The 18,292-nt window shown below is 45.6% G+C and overlaps 1 protein-coding gene across 1 annotated transcript in view; it reads right to left on the reverse strand.

The window, feature by feature from the left end:
* Positions 1 to 18,292, reverse strand: part of Pik3ap1 (phosphoinositide-3-kinase adaptor protein 1) — a 105,594-nt gene that overhangs the window by 49,561 nt on the left and 37,741 nt on the right. The window contains exons 3-6 of the mRNA XM_051146541.1: positions 6,894 to 7,030; positions 2,463 to 2,607; positions 1,359 to 1,501; positions 1,096 to 1,228 (exon numbers count right to left, since the gene is read on the reverse strand). Of these exons, the coding sequence (XP_051002498.1) occupies positions 1,096 to 1,228; positions 1,359 to 1,501; positions 2,463 to 2,607; positions 6,894 to 7,030 (558 nt within the window). The remainder of the gene's footprint in view (positions 1 to 1,095; positions 1,229 to 1,358; positions 1,502 to 2,462; positions 2,608 to 6,893; positions 7,031 to 18,292) is intronic.

Below are 18,292 nucleotides of genomic sequence, written 5' to 3' on the forward strand. Positions count from 1 at the left end.
GGCAGAAAGTAACCTGTCAGAGACTTGAGTACCACAGTGGGAAGACCAGGCACCCTGTGCAGTGTCCCAGGCGATATCCCAGGCATGTGGTGTGTCTCTCCTGGCTTCTATTGCTGCCCCAGTGTGTGTACATAAGGCCTGCCCTTCACTTAAGTTACAAATGTTTGCTTAAAGCCTACAAAGATCCAGCACCTGCCCCCTCCCCCGCTACCCCCTGAGCTGACAGCCTAGTGCAGAAGACAGACAGCAGGTACTCTGTAGGACAGAAGGCTCGACATGCTGAGGGAGCCTGCAGCCAGTGGTGGTACAGACTCCTGGAGGATTGGGAAAGGCCTTGCTTCCTGAGGAAATAAAGGGAAAGCCACCAGGAGAATGGTCACCAAGGCTGGGACAGAGCACTGGTGTCTCTATGAGTAGACTGGCAAGACACAGATGTGAGAAGCATGTACCACCCGGGAACAGAAAACCACTGAGAGGTGCTGAGAGAAACAATGGCAGAAACACCCCTTGGGAGGGGCTTGTTATCAGGCAAAAGAGTTTGAACTCCATCTAGAAGGTACGTGAGAACCACACACGTTTTTAGAAGGGAGTCGAGCTCAGCCGTGTGCCATGTAGTGACATTTCAGACACAGAAGTCCTATCAAATTAGAAGGAAGTTGACAAACTCCTACCTCCTAGCGATCCTGTAGCTATCAGAATACAGCATAATGTGCTCCGTCTATGATGGTGACAGTGCTGGTGAGAATGAACCTGCTAGGCTGGCTGTCAGTCACATAAAAGTATGGTAGACACAACTATGCAGAGCACACCGTACTTGATGACGGTACATAATTAAGTCACTGGCTTCTGCACTTGCTTCACTTTTTATCATTATATTTTTACTATATTGCTACTTACTAAAAAATAAAATAAAATGCTGTAAAAGAGCATGCTGTGTCATGCCAGCAGCACCCTTATGCATGTCACTTGATTTAATCCCCTATCTTTTTGCTCGCCTTGGCACTGGCAGACAAGAACCTTGTGCCCTTCCCACAGCACGTAGGCCAGGTGTGCAGCAGGCCTCGCCATCTATGGCTGAAATGACTGTTGACTTACTTGTCATCATATCTTCTTCTTCCAGTTGGTTGATCCCAAAGAGGTGCAGTCCGCTTGCTGGGATGTTGTTCTTCAGAGACTCCGTGAGCAGTTTATCAAGTGTCTCCGTGTTGTAGGGCACGATTTTAAAGGCCTGCAGAAAACAGGGAAGATGGTCAGACTTCAAAATCCAGCTAGTTCTTGCCAATCAAGGCTGAAGCTAAATAGCCCCCGTGTAGATTTCCCGTGTCTAGAAAGGTGGCATCTCTCCCTAACAGCCTCACCTGACACATAAACTCCACGGGATTTGCAGCACTGGACAGTAAATTCCCGATCTCCTCCATGTCAGTGTAATAGCTGATGGTGGTTTCACACACCACCAAGTCTCCAGAATATACCTTCAGACAAACATTCCCAGATGAGAGGGCTAAACAGAACAAAAGACACGGGTGAAACGCCAGGGAGAACAAGGGACCTGCAAAAAGTGGTCACAGGTCATGGGTGTTGCATGTGAACGGTGACGCAGCTCGATGGAACTGAAAGGGCGGGACAGAGGGGAGCTGGGAAGGAAGTAAAGACGGAGGAGATGAGTGGGCTAGCATGTACAATCTTACACAGAGTAAGCATCCTCGGAGGGCTGTCACCTGCATTTTAAAAGGATTTTCATCTGTTTTGCATAATTTTCAGTATTTGTGTGTGTATGTGTGTGTGTGTGTGCGCACATGTGAGAACAGGCAAGCCCACATGGATGCAGATGCCTATGTATGCACGATGCATAGGATCCTGTAGATTGGGTGTCCCGAAGAATCCGATGTGATACTTGGAACTGAAGTTGGTTTTTCTGCAAGGGCAGGGTGTGTTCTAAACCACTGGGACAGTTTTCTAGCCTGTTCTACTGAGTTCCCCGGGCTTTGATGAACAATAAACAAACAAACAAAATTAAAATGGGGTTTAAGTGCTTTGTATGAAGGCCAATAAGTCACCAAGGGCTAGAATGCTAGTAGTTAGAGGGTAACGCTTTGCTCCTGTCAGTGGAATCAGCTGACTTGCTCTGTGGCTGTCTGTACTACGCGCTCTTCCTGGGGTAGGAGTCTATGCCACCGGAAGAGGTTCTGATGGGGAAAGAAAAAAATTAAAAATACACCGACCACAAAGATTCAATTCACCAAAGAGGAAATGCGACAAGTTGTGAACGTGGAAAATTATTAAACCACACTGGTAATGCAAGGCATGCGATTAAAATGACACACTGCTTTCTTAAAGTCAACTCAGTAATGCTGAGCGACAATGCCTAGGGGTGGAGATGGTCTGGCGAGTGAGCCTGGCGACGGCCTCATTTCAGAAAGCAGCCTGGAGGCGTGCTCTTCTGTCAGAGCGGAACCACTTACCTGGAGCCTTCACCGAAACCGTGTACTCATTCTCCAGCGTGCCTTCCACCCTGACGGAGGGCGAGTCCTCGGGCGAAAACTCTGCTTCTGTCGACACCCTCTCATCCAGCTTGCATCTCGCGATGATGTACACAGTAGTTTCTGCCTGGAGTGGGAGACAGGTTCTGGTCTCTCTCCCTCCGGTATCCCTCAGGGTGCTGGGTCAAGAGGTGTCCCAGCTCCTCAGGCCCCAGCTCACTCTCTAAGTGAGGCTGCTCCTGGCCAGGGGGTCTTGACAGACCAGTGCTTAGCACAGAACCACAGGCTGTCGACCCAGTGAAGCAACTTGGGAAAACAGACTAAACTTTTATAAACTTTTACAGCAATTAGATGGAAGCTTTGTCTACTCACTATGCTCATATTTTTTTAAACCTAGGGCTTATAGATGTTTATTTTGTTTTATAAAATTTTAAATTGCTTTTAACTTTATATATATACATATATATATGAATACATATGGTGTTAGCATATAAGGGGGAAACAAAACCCCGACTAGACATCATATACTACCGAGTAAAAGTCCCAGTACCAGAGATGGGTTACATCTTTTTGAGTCATTGGCCAAAGTTGTCCCATTGGAAAAAAAAAATGACAGGCTATTTCCAATACTATTGGTTAGCCTCCACAACCTGACACTAAGACTCTAGTGCTGAAGACACCACACACTTATGTTATCAAACGTGGGAGATCAAGTTGGGGCCCAGCTAGAAGCTTCCCCCCGACTGACTAGCATTCACAGTAATGTGCGGTACTCTACTCACTACTGGAGGGAAAAGTAATCATCAATTAATCTCACTCAGTTACAAACTCTGTGATCTACAATAGTGACCTGCCTGCAAGACATACTGGTGTGGTAGTGACATAAATGTTATAAGAGTAACCAACCACTATTTAAAAATGAGTTTTAAGGCTCATTCCATGAGATGGAAGCACTTGGCCCTAAAGAGGCTGTCTTTATCACACCCCTTCCCTCAAGGCTCAAGGATCGATGCAGAATGATTCAAGAGCCAGGGGTGGACCACTCGAGGAAACAGTGTTTTCCAGACACAACAGGGTTGATGCAGATATGAACTCCAGGAGATTATGACAGCATACACAAGACCTGCACAGATTCAAGGCAGGTACCTCAACACAGAGAAGCATACATAAGCACAAAGTCCCACAAATAACCCAGAAGTTATTTGCAACTGATACCTTCTGAGAAAGAAAAAAAACAATTTTCTCCTATGGAATATGACTAGGTCTGTCAACCACACTCCAGGGCTGGCCTCATACTCAGTAGCTGGCCAATACAAAATTGATTCTATGGTGTTTTTTTGTTGTTTTTTTTTTTTGTTTTTTTTTTTTTTGAGACAAGGTTTCTCTGTGTAGCCTTGGCTGTCCTAGACTCACTTTGTAGACCAGGCTGGCCTAGAACTCACAGCGATCCACCTGCCTCTGCCTCCCAAGTGCTGGGATTAAAGGCGTGCGCCACCACGCCCGGCTTCTATGGTTTTTTTTATGTGCTTTTTTCTTTGGTTAAATAAGATTTTTTTTCCTTTCTTTTCTTTTTCTTTTTCCTTTTGAGAGAGAAAGTACGTGAAGTTTGGTGGAAGAATCTGGGAGGAGTTGGAGGAAGGAAAAAATATGACCAAAATATATTGTCTACAAGTTTTCAAACATCTTAAACAGGAAGAAAATTGTTTTACAAAAATCTCTATAGCTTCAGATAACTGGATTTTCAGTTTTTGAGACAATGCCTCACTATCCTGAAAGTGCTATGTAGACCAAGCTGGCCTTGAATCTAGAAGCACCCTCCCTCTGCCTCCTAAGGACTGGAATTAAAAGCAAGTGCCACCATACCAGCAGACTTTTATTTACTTTTAAGTCCATCCCTGGACTATGAGAAGCTTTGTCATTGCAAACATGGCCAAGTGACCAACAGCATTGCCACCGCTGGAGCAAATTAGACAGACAAACAGTCAGGCACCTCCTGCCACTGAATCAGGGTTTGCATTTTTTTTTTTAATTTTTTTTTTTTTGAAACAGGGTCTCAAATAGCCTAGGCTAGCCTCAAACTTGCTATGTAGCTGATGACCTTGAACATCTGACTCCCCATATGCATGTCCCAAGTACTAGCATGACAGGCATATGCCACAACACCCAGTTTTTTATGTAGTGTTGGGAATCAAACCCAGGATTTCATCCATGTTAGGCAAACGCTTTAACACCAGGCCACACCGCCAGCCCCAGAGTCTACATTTTAGCAAGACTCCCAGGTGACAGTAAGACCTTACACTGAGCCTGCCAACACACTCTAATACGAAACTCCAAAATACAGATGCTCTGGCCTGATTCCACAAGTGGGAACACTCCACGCTTCGCATTTTGGGCAAAGCCCAGATGCAAGGGAAGTCACATGTTCCGAGACACTGTCAGGCTGTGTATAACACGTATATGAAACATAAACAAGCCTTGTCTTAAACTATATCCCATTATGCATATGCAAATAATGCAGCATCTCCCTAACCCCTAAAATTCAGAATCTGAGACACTTCAGGTCCTTAGTATTTTGAGTAAGGATACATAACTCACTCCTTGTCTTACTGAACTTGGCAATGGTTGTTTTAGACCTCGAAACCAGAAAGGCAAGGAAAGATTTCTGGCTAGAGCTAGTCCACAATCATTCATTCAGGGACTGTTATATAGTTGTCATAGTCACCCTTTACAAGGGCACACAGAAAGGGGTGCCAGGCATGGCCGTTATAACAGGGGAGGGTTGCAGCCCAGGCTGCCGAAGGCTGCTGAAACAAAACATAGGTTCTGTGGCTGTTGTCATTCCTGCTGCACACCTGGTCCTGCACCTGATCCTGGTAAAACGAAGAGCCCAAAAGAATGTGTGTCCAATCTGTTGCCAGTCAGGGCCCGCCCTCAGCCCAGATGCACCTTGGACCCACAGATGATCCTGAGTGAGAGGGCAGCAGGGAGGAGAGCCTGAGGATGCAGGAGGAGAGTGGGACGAAGCACGCGTGGGACCCAAACACCCTCACTGCTGCACCTGCCAGTCTGACCACACAACCGTGGGGAGACACACGACTGGAACAGCCAGGAGGTGGAAAGAATGTGACAGTCTGAACTTAAAGGAGAGGGAGTGACCAGGTGTGGTGGCACACATCTGTGATCCCAGCACTGGGGAGAATAGGAAAAGAGAATCACAAGTTCAAGACCAACCTGGGCTACAGAGAAAGACTGTCTAAAAACCTCAAAAATAAAAATAAACAGCGAAGATCAGAGAATGGTGGGGACCAGGCCAGAGGATGCATGTCCCATGCCCTGCCCCCAAAAGAAAAGCACAGAGTCTTACCAGTCACTTCAAGCCTAATATCAGATTCTGACTGGAGAGACACTGAAAAACATCAACTTTTATGCCTAATTTTCAAAACACTCTGAAGTCTAACCCGAGCATGTCTAAAAGTCTAGCCCAGTCTTAAAAATAGCTGGCAACTCCTATGCAGGGAGCCGGTGCCCAGAATCTGATGGCCTCAGCTGCACATCCCATTGCCAACGTTCTCATACCCTGTAGTTCTGAGAAACCACAGTGGCAAGCTTAGCGAGGAGCCCGTATCCATGAGGAAAGCATTTTGCAGCTCGAACCTATCCAAAATGCCTCACATTTTATCAGGGAAGGAAAGTACATTTTTAAAAAACTATCAAATAGCTGGGTGTGGTGGCGCACGCCTTTAATCCCAGCACTCGGGAGGCAGAGGCAGGTGGATCACTGTGAGTTTGAGGCCAGCCTGGTCTACAAAGTGAGTCCAGGACAGCCAAGGCTACACAGAGAAACCCTGTCTCGAAAAACAAAACAAAAAACAACTATCAAATAGTATGATAGGATTTAAACGACTGTCATGAAGTCTCACGCACAGCTCACTTGCAATTATACAACCACTCTAAAATGCTAGCCACATATGGCTTAGGTATTTAGCCAACCTCTCCAGCTAGCAATATCGCCCAGCAGGTTTCCGCTGTCAAGCCCTAAAGCCCTCCGTGAGCCCAGGGTAGTGACCAGTTAATGAAGAAGCAGAGTCCCATGATGTGTCACTTCCTCCTCCCAGGGCTGGGTCAGCTGGAAGAAGTGCAGACCACTTAACTGTGCTATCTAGCACCAGTCAGGTCTGCAGGTGTCCTGTTTGCCCTATGTTACCTATTCATGAAACAGAATTCTTACATTGATGACACACCCAGGTTCAGTTCTCTGACTTAAAGGAGCTATTAATGCCCAGGGCTCCAGGGATGGGGGTCCCAAGGGAAGGCTGGGGTTACAGTAAGATGCATCATGATACCCTCAGATCCCTTCACTGCTCTGATGGGGATCTACCAGCCCCCCCCCCCACACACACACAGGATGCCTACCCCACAGCGAATTCGGTCCGGCTGCACCACCATCAGGTTGCCAGGCGAGGTCTCAGGAGGCAAGTTTGTCTGCTTTGTGGAAGGAAGCGCTCTCTCGTCCTCAGGCTCTGTGTCGGTTACCGAGTCACAGCCAGAATCTGTGGAATATGAGACTAAAGTGAACGAGAGTGGAAAAAGGAGAACTGGTGGGCATGCTTTGCCCCCAAAAAGCCCCACACATCACCATGCAGGAAGCGCCTATGAGAGTCACACAAATCCAGGCTGAAAGGAGTGACTCACAAAGTCACAAAAGAGAACCCAGTGGGGAAAAGTCAACCACTTTGTAGGCCACAGAGTGACAGGATAAGGAAAATGTTGGGGGGTAAGGCCCAAATGTTTGAGGCAGGTAAGTACTGGCTGAATCAACAGGCTTCTGGAAGCTTCACCTTAGGATGTCCTGCAGAGCTGAAGGTGGCAAGGAAAATGGAGTCACTTAGGAATTACTTTATACAAGAGTAAGACACTCTTTGGAAAGCCGCAGGGAGTTGGCTGGCATCTATCTACCCAGTGTCCCTCCTCTGTCAGCAGCAGTGAGAATCAGTCACTTTCCACACACCTGAAGTCAGAACCACTGGTTCCGGATTAGTGACATGGCTACATTGTGCACAAGAGAAGTGAGGGATGGCGTTTTAAACAGCCAACTCGCCACTACCCAGAACCACCACGGAACTTAGAATTATCTAAACCAGCTTGGTCTGTGGACATGTCTGTGGGGGCCTGTCTTGATTGCTAATTGAGGTAGGAAGAGCCCGCCCATTGTGGTGGCACCATCTACTACGCAGAGAGTCCTGGTTTATACAAGCAAGGAGAAAGCTGGAGAAGAGGAAGCAGGAAGTGTGCGTCCATTCATTTCTCCTGACTGTGGATATGATGTGACTTGATGCAATGGGGCACAGTGTGACCAACTGCTTGAGTTCCTACCTTGGCTTCCTCTTCAACAATGGTCTGTAACCAGAATCTGCAAGCCAAACAATCTCTTCTTCCCTAATCTGCTTTCGGTCTGGGTGTTTAATCATAGCACCACAAATGAAACTAGGACACAGACTCCAAGCAGGCAGGCAGGGATGTGCAGACGTGAAGAGTAGGGCAAAGATGCTGAGACAGGGCCTATAAAACCTCTTCAGAGGGGCTTGTAGGCAACATCTAGTGATTGACAGGCCTCCTTGTAAAGTCATGCCCTAGACTGCGCATGTGCCTATAGAGAGATGACAAATCTATACATGAAAAGATGACCCACTCCTAAGTTACCAGGAAACTGCACGTCAGGGCAACCACAACATCCCACAACACATTTATCAGAATGGTCAAGATCTAGAACAGAGATGACACCAAATGTCTTCAAGGATAGGCACCACCAGGGACCTTTTGCTAGTGGGAACGCAACACAGTAGATCCCCTTTGGAAGGCACTTGGGCAATTTCTTACAAGACTAATTACACTTTACTGCTCAACCCAACAGTCATACTCTCTGGTATTTTCCCTAAGTTGTTTAAAATGTATGTAGACAGAAAAACCTGCACACACAGATGTTTATAGCAGCTTTCTCCATAGCTGCCAAAAGTTGGAAGCAACAAAGACATCCTCTACGTAAACAGTAGCACAAGGGAGCAACCGTGAAATATAACACTAGACAGAAATGAGCTCACGGGAGAAACAAATGTTAGTTTCTGTCAACTTGACACAAGTTAGGGTCATCTGGGAGGAGGGAACCTCAGCTGAGAAAACGTCTCCATCAGACAGGCCTGGGAGCATGTTTGTGGGGGCATATTCTTGATTAATGAACTGATGTGGGAGGTCCAACCCACTATGGGCAGGACTATCCCAGGGCAATGTCATTCTAGGTGGTATAAGAAAGCAAACTGAGCCAGCTACGGAGAGCAAGCCATTACCGTATTTTTCAGACTATAAGATGTACCTGACCATAAAACGCACCCAGTTTTTAGAGCAGTAAAACAAGAAAAACAGTAAAAACAGACCATAAGGCACACCCTAATCTCCCCCCCCCCCTTTTGGAGGGAAAAAGTACGTCTTAAGGTCTGAAAAATACAGTAAGTTTCATCTCCCTTAGCCCTCTTCAGTGCTTGCCTCCAGATTTCTGCTTCTTTGTGATAAGCTGCAAGCTGAAATAAACTCCCTCTCTAGGTTACTCTGATCATGGTGTTTATTGCAGTAATAGTGAGTAAAGGAGGATGCTGGGTGAAAGAAGCCTGCATACTGTGTGGTTCCAACTACAGGACACCCCCAAAAAGGCCAAACTATTGGGAGGAAATCCATGGTTGCCAGGGATTGAGAGGAGGGAAGAATAAGCAAACTGTCAGACTACGTAGATATCTTTTTTAGGGTAGTAAATGTATTTTTCATGATACTATAAGGTGGATATATGCCATTAAACATTTGTCTAAATCCACAGACTAGACAATACCAAGGGAGCCCTGTGACGTACATGACACGGATGGGCTTCTGTGTAGGAACATCCACTGTAACCGGTGTACTATCGAGGTGTTGCGTGTTAATAGTGTTTGGGGCCGCATGCGTACTGCACGTGTGCTGGGGCAGAGGTATTAGAAACCTTTGTACTTTCCTCTTACTTTTTGCTGAAAACCGAGAACTGCCCTTAAATGCAGTCTTCTAAATATTAAAACAGCAAAAAAGTAAATCTTCACAAAATAAAAGAAATGGCTGATAAAAAAAAAAAATCTCAACAAGTAGTCCTGGCAAAGTAATGGGGTGTTATAAAACTCTTTCTAATTCACAAAACTCCTAGATAAAATTGAGATGAACTACACATTGAGATGCAAAATAAATATAAAATTAATTTTAAAAACTAAAAGATGGAAGTACAGGTGGACGCACTGTCATTGATTTGAGGAAAAATTTGTTTAACAACTGAATTTAATACTTTAGTAAACAAACCAAAAAGGTGGAAAGGAAACTAATAAGACGTAGTATATCCGCAGAATGGAATTATCCAGCAGTGAAAAGGAACGAGGCACTCATACATCCCATCGCAGGGATGCGTCTTGAAGACTTCACGTTAAGTGAAAGAAGTCAGGCACAAAAGGCCACACATCACATAATCTCAAAGACCTACATTCAAGATGGACGAACCTCTAAGGGCAGAAGAAAGCAGGCTAGTTCTTGCTTCATCCTGCAGAATTTGGGGTGACTGCAGGGAAGTAACAGAAGGGTATAGAGGTATAGATTTGTTTTCTGATGCCGGGTGTGGTTGCGCATACCTATAATGCCAGCACTCGGGAAGCAAAGGCATGCAGATCTTTGTGAGTTTGAGGCCAGCCTGGTCTACAAAGAGAGTCCAGGACAGCCAGGACTATGCAGAAAAAAACCCTGCCTTGAAAACAAAAACAAACAAAATAAACAAAATAATTTCTTTCTGAGGTGAAGAAAAGCTTAAGAATTTATTGAGACAATGCACAAATGTACCAAAGATAATTGAACTGAACTCTTTAAAAAGGGGATTATATATGGCGTGTGAATTATTTCTCACAGAAGTGTTATCCAAAAGCCCAATAGGAATCATAAACTGTTTACCGTTTTCAATGTAACAGTAGCAAGAGGTTGGTCTCCTACATGAAGAAGATACAGAGACTCCTTAAGAACATCTCCTGCCCAATAAATAACTAAACAGAAATACAGACCATTTCACTTCTCCACCTAAAAAGCACAGTGTCACTCATTCTGACCAGCCATCAGGAAGTGCAAAAGAAAACCCAGAGCTGCTCTTTCACTTTTCCAAACTAACAGACTTACTGTGTGGCAGGTCCCTCACACGGTGACGGGCCTAGGTCTAGCAGAAGAGAGAGCCATTGAAATGCACACATATTTAGCCACATAATTCTACCTATAGCCTTTGTATCAGGGAGAAAAAAAAAACAGAAAACAAATTGTTTGGATGAACATTTAAAACATTTTTGGGGCGGGGCAAGGCTGGGCTTGGTGGTGTACACCTTTAACCCCAGAACTCAGGAGGCAGAGACAAGAAGATCCATGTGAGTTTGAGGCCAGCCTGGTCTACATATCAAGCTCCAGGCCAGCCAGGGCAACACAATGAGACCTTGTTCTCAAAAGTAAACAAAAACTACATTGTTTTCAAAGAGTTCCAAGAGGCACATTAAGGGAGGATATAAAATTACATCTTTCATACTGCAGGATTTCAATTTTACTAAATTCACCTCCAAAGTCAGAAGAAAATCTGTGTGGCTTTTCCCTTCCCACTTGCTTCTTTCCTTCCACCCTTTCATCCATCATCACCTGTGCTTTTATATTTTCTACAGTGAGAAAGCCCCGCTTTGATTCTGGGATCAGGTGATGAATCTCCTTTCTCATAATCCTGAGGTCGAGGTCAGCTGGACCTAATGTGACTGATGCCGAAGGCCAACCCTTGGCTCAGCTGGCCCATGTAAACACTTCCCTCCAGCAGGTCCATCAATGCTACCAGGCACCAGCAGCATGGGGTTGGAAAGTCAGGCAGGAGATGTACCAGGCTGCTGGTGGTGGTGACTGACAAGCCAGAGATCTCTGTCTAGGTACACTACACACAGAGAAGTTGTGTCTCGGTGGGGCCACTTCAGCACCCCATCCAGTGAGATGATCCCAATCCTCCCTTCTTGAACGAGGACATCTCTCTTCCACCCCTACCTGTCTCTGAAGGCAACCTTGCTGCTTCTGCATAGGTCAAAAGGTAAGGGTCCCAGAGAAGGCACTGGGAACCCAGCACCCAGACCAGGGTAGCGTATATTAAGATGCCAGTAGACCCTGCTGCTTACTTTCAGGAGTTTCCCCAAACTTCATCTGCAGCAGATGCATGTGTCAGCTACTTATATTCAGGAAACAATCGGCCCGATTTCTCTTATTCAACAAGAACAAGAGAACAGCATGTTTGACCCTTTGCTTGACTGCCAAGTAGCGACTTGAGTCTTAAGCACCTCCACCTCTATTGGGGAGCTTGGGGCCTTCGCTTTGTTTTCCTGGGATCTTTGTGGAGGCAGGATCTGTCTGTCTGTAGTCCAAAAGGCTTTCAAAATTCAGAGTCTCCGCACCTCAGCCCCCTGAGTGAGACGATTACAGGCATGCAGCACAGCTGTGCAAGGCTTAGCCTCTTTAACTCTCTTGCCCAGGTCCTTGGTCTCATCTCTTTCTCTTTTTCATGTTGTGTTGAATTTTGGAGGCTACCTCAAGCCCTCTGTGGTGCCAGTCAATGTGGGAATCACTGTTTCTCTAACAAAAGTCCCCTCTGACATCCCTTCTGTGAATGTGTGCCTAATCCGCCTCTAAAGTAGGACAGGAGCACGCTGGAGAGCACACGCACTGGGCTAGAACTAGGTCCTGCCATGGGATTTTAGTATTGTTCGGGTGTGCAACTGCTCTGTGGCTAGATACTGCTATGCTGTGTGTTAAATCAGACTCAAGCGTTCTCTGAATACTGCCTTCAGTAGAGAGATGAGATGGGCGGTCTGGGTCCTTCGATGCCACAAGTCCCCCAGCAAGACGTCAGTCTCTGTGCCATATTCACAAGATCCCTGCTCAACCAACCACATTGTCTTTGACTAAATGAATCTAATCGGTTCAACTCATGCATTTGTTTGTTTGTTTGTTTTAAACTTGTGTTTGTCTCTTGTCTGTTTGTTTTGCTTTCACAATCGAAACAGAATGAGAAACACAGAGTGTCTATACAGGTCTAGACGGGATTAACATAACAAATTCTTCCACACAGAGAAGTCACAGCACCCCTTCCCTCCTTTAAAGGAGAGTCTACTCCTTATTGACTTTGGGGATGGCTATGATTTTCTTCAACATAATTAGCATGCCACGTAGTCAGACCCACAACTAAAGCACAGAGTAGGCTCACCCTAGGCAAGAGGGCCGCTAGCACATTTTCTATTATCACTAATCATAGTAACAAGGAGAGTTACCTTCCACTGAGTGTCAAGGTGACTGACTACTCGTTAGTCTTCATGACATCGTCCCCACAATCCTGTGAGATGGCAATCAGCGTCATCTTGTCATTTTACAAACAAGCATTCTATGCCCAGAAGGGATGAAAACTCGAAGCTAAGGTGACGCAGCAAGCACAGGCCAGTGGCTCTGCACTTCCTGCCCTGTGGGCAGCAGAAGTCAGCGTCACGTGTTCTTCCTCAGCTGGGCTGTGACTGCACAGTGCATGAGATACGACTTGCACCTCTACTGTCATGGAAGCCTAGTGGTGCTGTGGTAGTTCTGTGACCTCCTGCCAGGGCAAAAAGGTGCATTCCACAGGCAGGGGTTAGGTCAACGGGCAGTCTATACCAGCCGGGCCAACCAGTGTCCTTCATGTGCATGTGGCTGCTGGCCACAGCCAAGCTCTCTTTCTGGTCAAGTTTTCCCACCGCAGCACTGATTGGCCTCTTTCACTGAACCCCTGGGGCTTCTCAGACCATACTTCACAGCAGAGGGCAAAGAAGAATGGTGCCCACTGACCTTGAAGGGCCCTTCTCAGACTGCATGAGCTAAGTTCTCATGTGTTGGGATGCTACCCATTGGGGAAGTGTAAACAAATATTAGTCTCAAAACCAACCACAAACACCATTGTTGTGCATTTATGCTATGCCAAGGACAACACAAAATATAATATAGATTATTTCATTTTACCATGGATGGGAGATTGGTGTGATCCTGCCCATTTCACAGATAAAATTAAGCTGTCTAAGTCACATAGTGAATGCTGTATGGAAATGTAACCCTCAACTCCGCATTCTATCCATCTTCTAAGGTTCATTGCACTGCATCCCTTGCACTCTGACAGAGTAGGTGTGAACAGGCAAGCCTTGAACTCTGCTAAAGCAGGTACGAACACTGCAAGCCTTGAACTCTGACAGAGTAGGTGTGAACACTGCAAGCCTTGCACTGTGAGTGAGTGAGCAGGTGTGAATGCCACAAGCCTTGCACTCTGATAGAACATGTATGAGTCTAAAACATACAGCCAATGCTTTAGGCACTGACCTACACATTTTAAAAGCAACGTTGGTGAGATGGCTTGATGCCACACTGATGACCTGAGTTCGATACCTGGGATTCATGTAATGAAAGGAGAAAACTGAATTCTACAATATGTCTCTGCCCTCTGCAACACACCCCTGTGTGGATGGATGGACACATACACACACATTAATGTAATACAAAACTGTAAAAAGCATTGAGATGCATGACTTTCAGTTCTCCTACATCAAGAAAGCCTTGGGGCTGGAGCAATGAGTCAGCAGTTAAGAACATTGGTTAATCTTCCAGAGAACCTAGGTTCAACTCTCAGCACCCACATGGCAGCTCATAATTGTTGTGACTCCAGTTCTTGGGGGGGGGAGTCCAACGCCCTCTTCGGGCTTCTTAAGGCACTGCATGCACATGGTGCACAGATGTTCCATTCAGGCAAAAATAAAATAATATAAATAAGTAAATAAAAGCTAAAGAAAGAAAAAAAAAAAAAAGAGGCTGGATGTGGTGGAATACACCTTTAATCCCAGCACTCAGGAGGCAGAGCAAATGGATCTTTGTGAGGTCAAGGCCAGACTTGTCTACAAAGAGATTTCCAGGACAGCCAAGGCTACACAGAGCAACCCCATCTCTAAAAACCAAAAGAAAAAAAGAAAGGAAGGAAGGAAGGAAGGAAGAAAAAGAAAGAAAGAAAGAAAGAAAGGAGGAGCCTTTTCAGCAGGTGAGAGGACAGGTCAATGCTCCTGTGGCATGTTTACCTCCCCCTGTACCATGAAAGGGGCCAGTCCAAAGCTCATAGCCTTCCCTAAGCATCCAGAGGAGGAGTTGAATTCTCATGTTTAGCTTTATTGTCTTATTAGCTTATGCATCTCTCTACATTTACATCTCTCTTTCATTTACAGTAGCAAGATTTATCTTAAAATAAACTTACTTGGATTATAAACATGAATTGGCTAGAGAAATCATTAAATATAGTGAACACATATTGGGGCAAGTGCAGCTGGAATGATTCACACAATCTGGGAAAGTAATTAATGTGACTGAATTTTAGGCTCAAAATTAGTTTAAATGGCAAGTACTATGATACATATATTTTACCAAAATCATACACCCAAGCCAACTGAATTGCACACTTTAAAGGTGTTTACTGGATGTACTGTGTATCTACCTCAATAAAATTTTATTTTTGAAAGCAATAGGTGCAAAAATATGCTATAAATCCCATCATTGACTCTCAGATTACTGAGGGGTCAAGGGAAGATGTTTTATGCTATAATTCTTCCACTTTGCTAATATTTGTGTTGACTTAGGATTTTGCTGTGTTTTGTGACCCAAGCTGGGCTCAAATTTAAATCCTCCCGCTTCAGCCTCCCAAGTGCTGGGATAACAGGCCGTACCATGCCTGCCTATTTTTGAAAAGTTGAAATAAGGTAACATCAAGACATGAAGGCAGGAGGAAGGCTTATAGCAAGGCCACATTAAACTATTCTAAATTTTGGATGATGGGGAAAAAGAAAGTTCCCAGAAAAAGGAACCAAATAATGACCTTCAGCCAAGCTAGGGCTCCTGTCAACCTAGTCAAAACAGGAATGAAACAGAAAGGGGTTGGGGGCCAGGCTGAACACGTGCATCTGTGTTCTAGAAAGGGGTCAGGGGTCAGGCTGGACATGTATATCTGTGTTCTGGAAAGAACAAGAGAGGCTCCTCGGTCTGTTTACAAGACTTCAAATGTGGCTGACAAACAGTGTGAGGGAGCCAAAGGTTTCCTGCAAGAATGTAGAAATGAGTAACCAAGCAATCTAAGTATGGTGAGGTGGGGGATGGGGGCGGTGCGTGATCGAAAATGTGTCTTCCCTCTGCATTTGTATGCAAGGTCCAGGACTTCATGGGATGGCCTTGGAGCAGGAATATAGAATTATCCAAGCTTCAGAGAAGCTTGCAGGGGATTTTCCACTCAGGATAAAACATCTCAGCTGTTTGTTACTCACACTCATCTGTCCTACCTATGTGATGATGACTATAGTGTGAGACAGCTATTTCTCAAAACTCTGAATGAATTGTTCCAGCATCTGAGCTTGCCACACATTTCCTCAGCACATAACAGGTGCCCATGTACGGCATGTCCCACGGGAGAAAGCAAGGGTGAGGCTTCCATTGTCTCGGCCCCTCAGGAGGTCCACTGAATGGGAAGATAAGGCTCTGTGTGAAAAAAGGCGAGAGCACAAATGTAACTGAATGTCCCAAACTGCTCAGAGATGTGTGGACTCATTACGAATGTGACCAAAGTTTAAAGAAGAATGAGGACAGCATCAACAAACAGAGGCGTGCTTGGTTAGTTTACGTCTAAGATCTCCGGGAGGCAAGCTGAGCCTTCTGAGAAAAGAAAAGCACAGTATGGTCCAATGACGTTTACTAAAAGTCTTCCCTAGCTCCTTTTATTTCACCAGTGAATAGTGGCTGCTTATCAAGGGTTATTCAAAGCCTATCCACGGTCCACTAAGACATGTGAGGGTAAGAAAATGTGTGTCCTCGGTAGCTCTGAGCCTCCATATCCGAGGGCAGGAAAGACAGTGCTGGCAGCTGTGTGGTATTGACTAGAGGCACAAAGGCGTGGCAGGCAGGTGATGTGCTGGCTGCCACAGGAAGCAGTGTGGGGCAGCTTCCATGCAAGAGACTGGGAGGAAAGGAAAGCTGAAGGTCCCAGAAAGCCGCACATGCACAAGGCTTTGGTCTCTATTAAAGGCTTGCCATTAAGAGACACTCAAAACGCAATTGTATGTTGCTAAAAAAAAAAAAAAAAGTTCAAAGCTTTCTTTTGCTTACACCTTTTTATATTTGTTTGTTTTTGTTGTTTGGGTTTGGTTTTCTGAAACAGCTTCGTAGCTTTGGCTGCCCTGGAACTCAAAGCAATCCTCTTGGCTCTGTGTCTTGAGTGCTGTCTTCGCTTAGTTTCTACATAACTCCAGACACTCAAGGAGAATACACCAATACTCTTGCAGTCTGGTCGGAACTGAGAGAGGGAGTAGCTGACCACCCCATCACACCCCTGCAAACTTTGCCTTCAAATGCATGAAACAGCACAAACTGGTGGCCAACAGTGTTACCAAGCCAACATCCTGCTCTCTCTACTTCCAGGAACACATAAGGCACTATAATTAACCAAAGTCTAAAAAAGTACACCACAAGCTCGGCCTGTGACATGCTTAGAAAATGATTCTTAATTGGGCTATAAGCCTTTCTCTCATTCCCACTCCCTTCATCTTGTTTATTTTTGCTAGTAGCTTGGAAATGTAGCATCCTGGCCATTGTGCCCTCGGAGAGCACAAAGGAAGATGTCAACCCTGGCTCTGACGCCCGGTTTCTAAACGTACAGACTCAAATGAAGTTGTTCACCTTAGTTAACTGAGGCAGGAGAATGGCCAGCAATGGTGGGACTCAACTACAGTTTCAGTCCCCTCCCCGCAGCTTCCTGGCAAGCACTTGAGATGCCTTTCCACTTTCATCACCACCCACAAGGCTTTCTTAGCCCTTGTTCACCCACTTTTGTTAATGAGTGCTGGATTTCCCATACAACTAACCCCTTTCACTTACAGAACTCCCCCAAAGAGTAACAGTGAACACAGCTGGCTAAGTGACCAGCCATTTCCAGTTGTCAGCAGTTTCCACCCTGTTGGTGGGAGGGGCCGGTGGGCTGCCTGCCAGGTTCTTACCACTAAATATGGTTCTGGGATGTAAAGTCAGGGAAGGGAAGGTTGAGGGTTATTTATTGGTATTAGAGGAAATGAACTCCAGTGACATCTACCATCGTGTTCTCCATCCTCATCATCCCCCTATCCCCATGATGCCAAAACTACTGGGCAGAATCCTAAGGACGCATTCTCAACTCCGGCTTTAAATACATTCACATTAACCAATGCATCTCCTTGAAGGCAAGAGGAGGAGGAAGAGAGAAAGGAAGGGAGGAAGGAAGAAGGAAGGAAGGAATGCATTCTTACCCCAGTCTTCAGATCGACAGTCTTACTGACTCTTGGAACCTGGCTGACTCACCCTGCTTTCTGGGTGCTCTGCATCAGCTGCAGACTCCTGAGACTGTGTGGCTTCACACCGTATCTGCATCACCAACACTTGACAAAAAGTCTGAGTAAAATTCTCTGCCCACTGACCCAGGTCTTTTTCAGCGCGCAGAGACAAGGAACTGGGTTTTGTTTGTTTGTTTGTTTGTTTCCCTTTTACACTTACCAGGCAATCCATTTTGTCCTCTTCAGGGTGCTTAAGGTTCAGAATGAAAGGGGGTGGCACAGGAGGCGAGGGCCCCTTTACCAGGTGCCACACGATCGGTCCTATAAACTAACTGTTCAAGGTGTTAGGTCTGAGTT

Source organism: Acomys russatus, chromosome 5 (genome assembly GCF_903995435.1).
Source record: "Acomys russatus chromosome 5, mAcoRus1.1, whole genome shotgun sequence".
NCBI classification, from domain to species: Eukaryota; Metazoa; Chordata; class Mammalia; order Rodentia; family Muridae; genus Acomys; species Acomys russatus.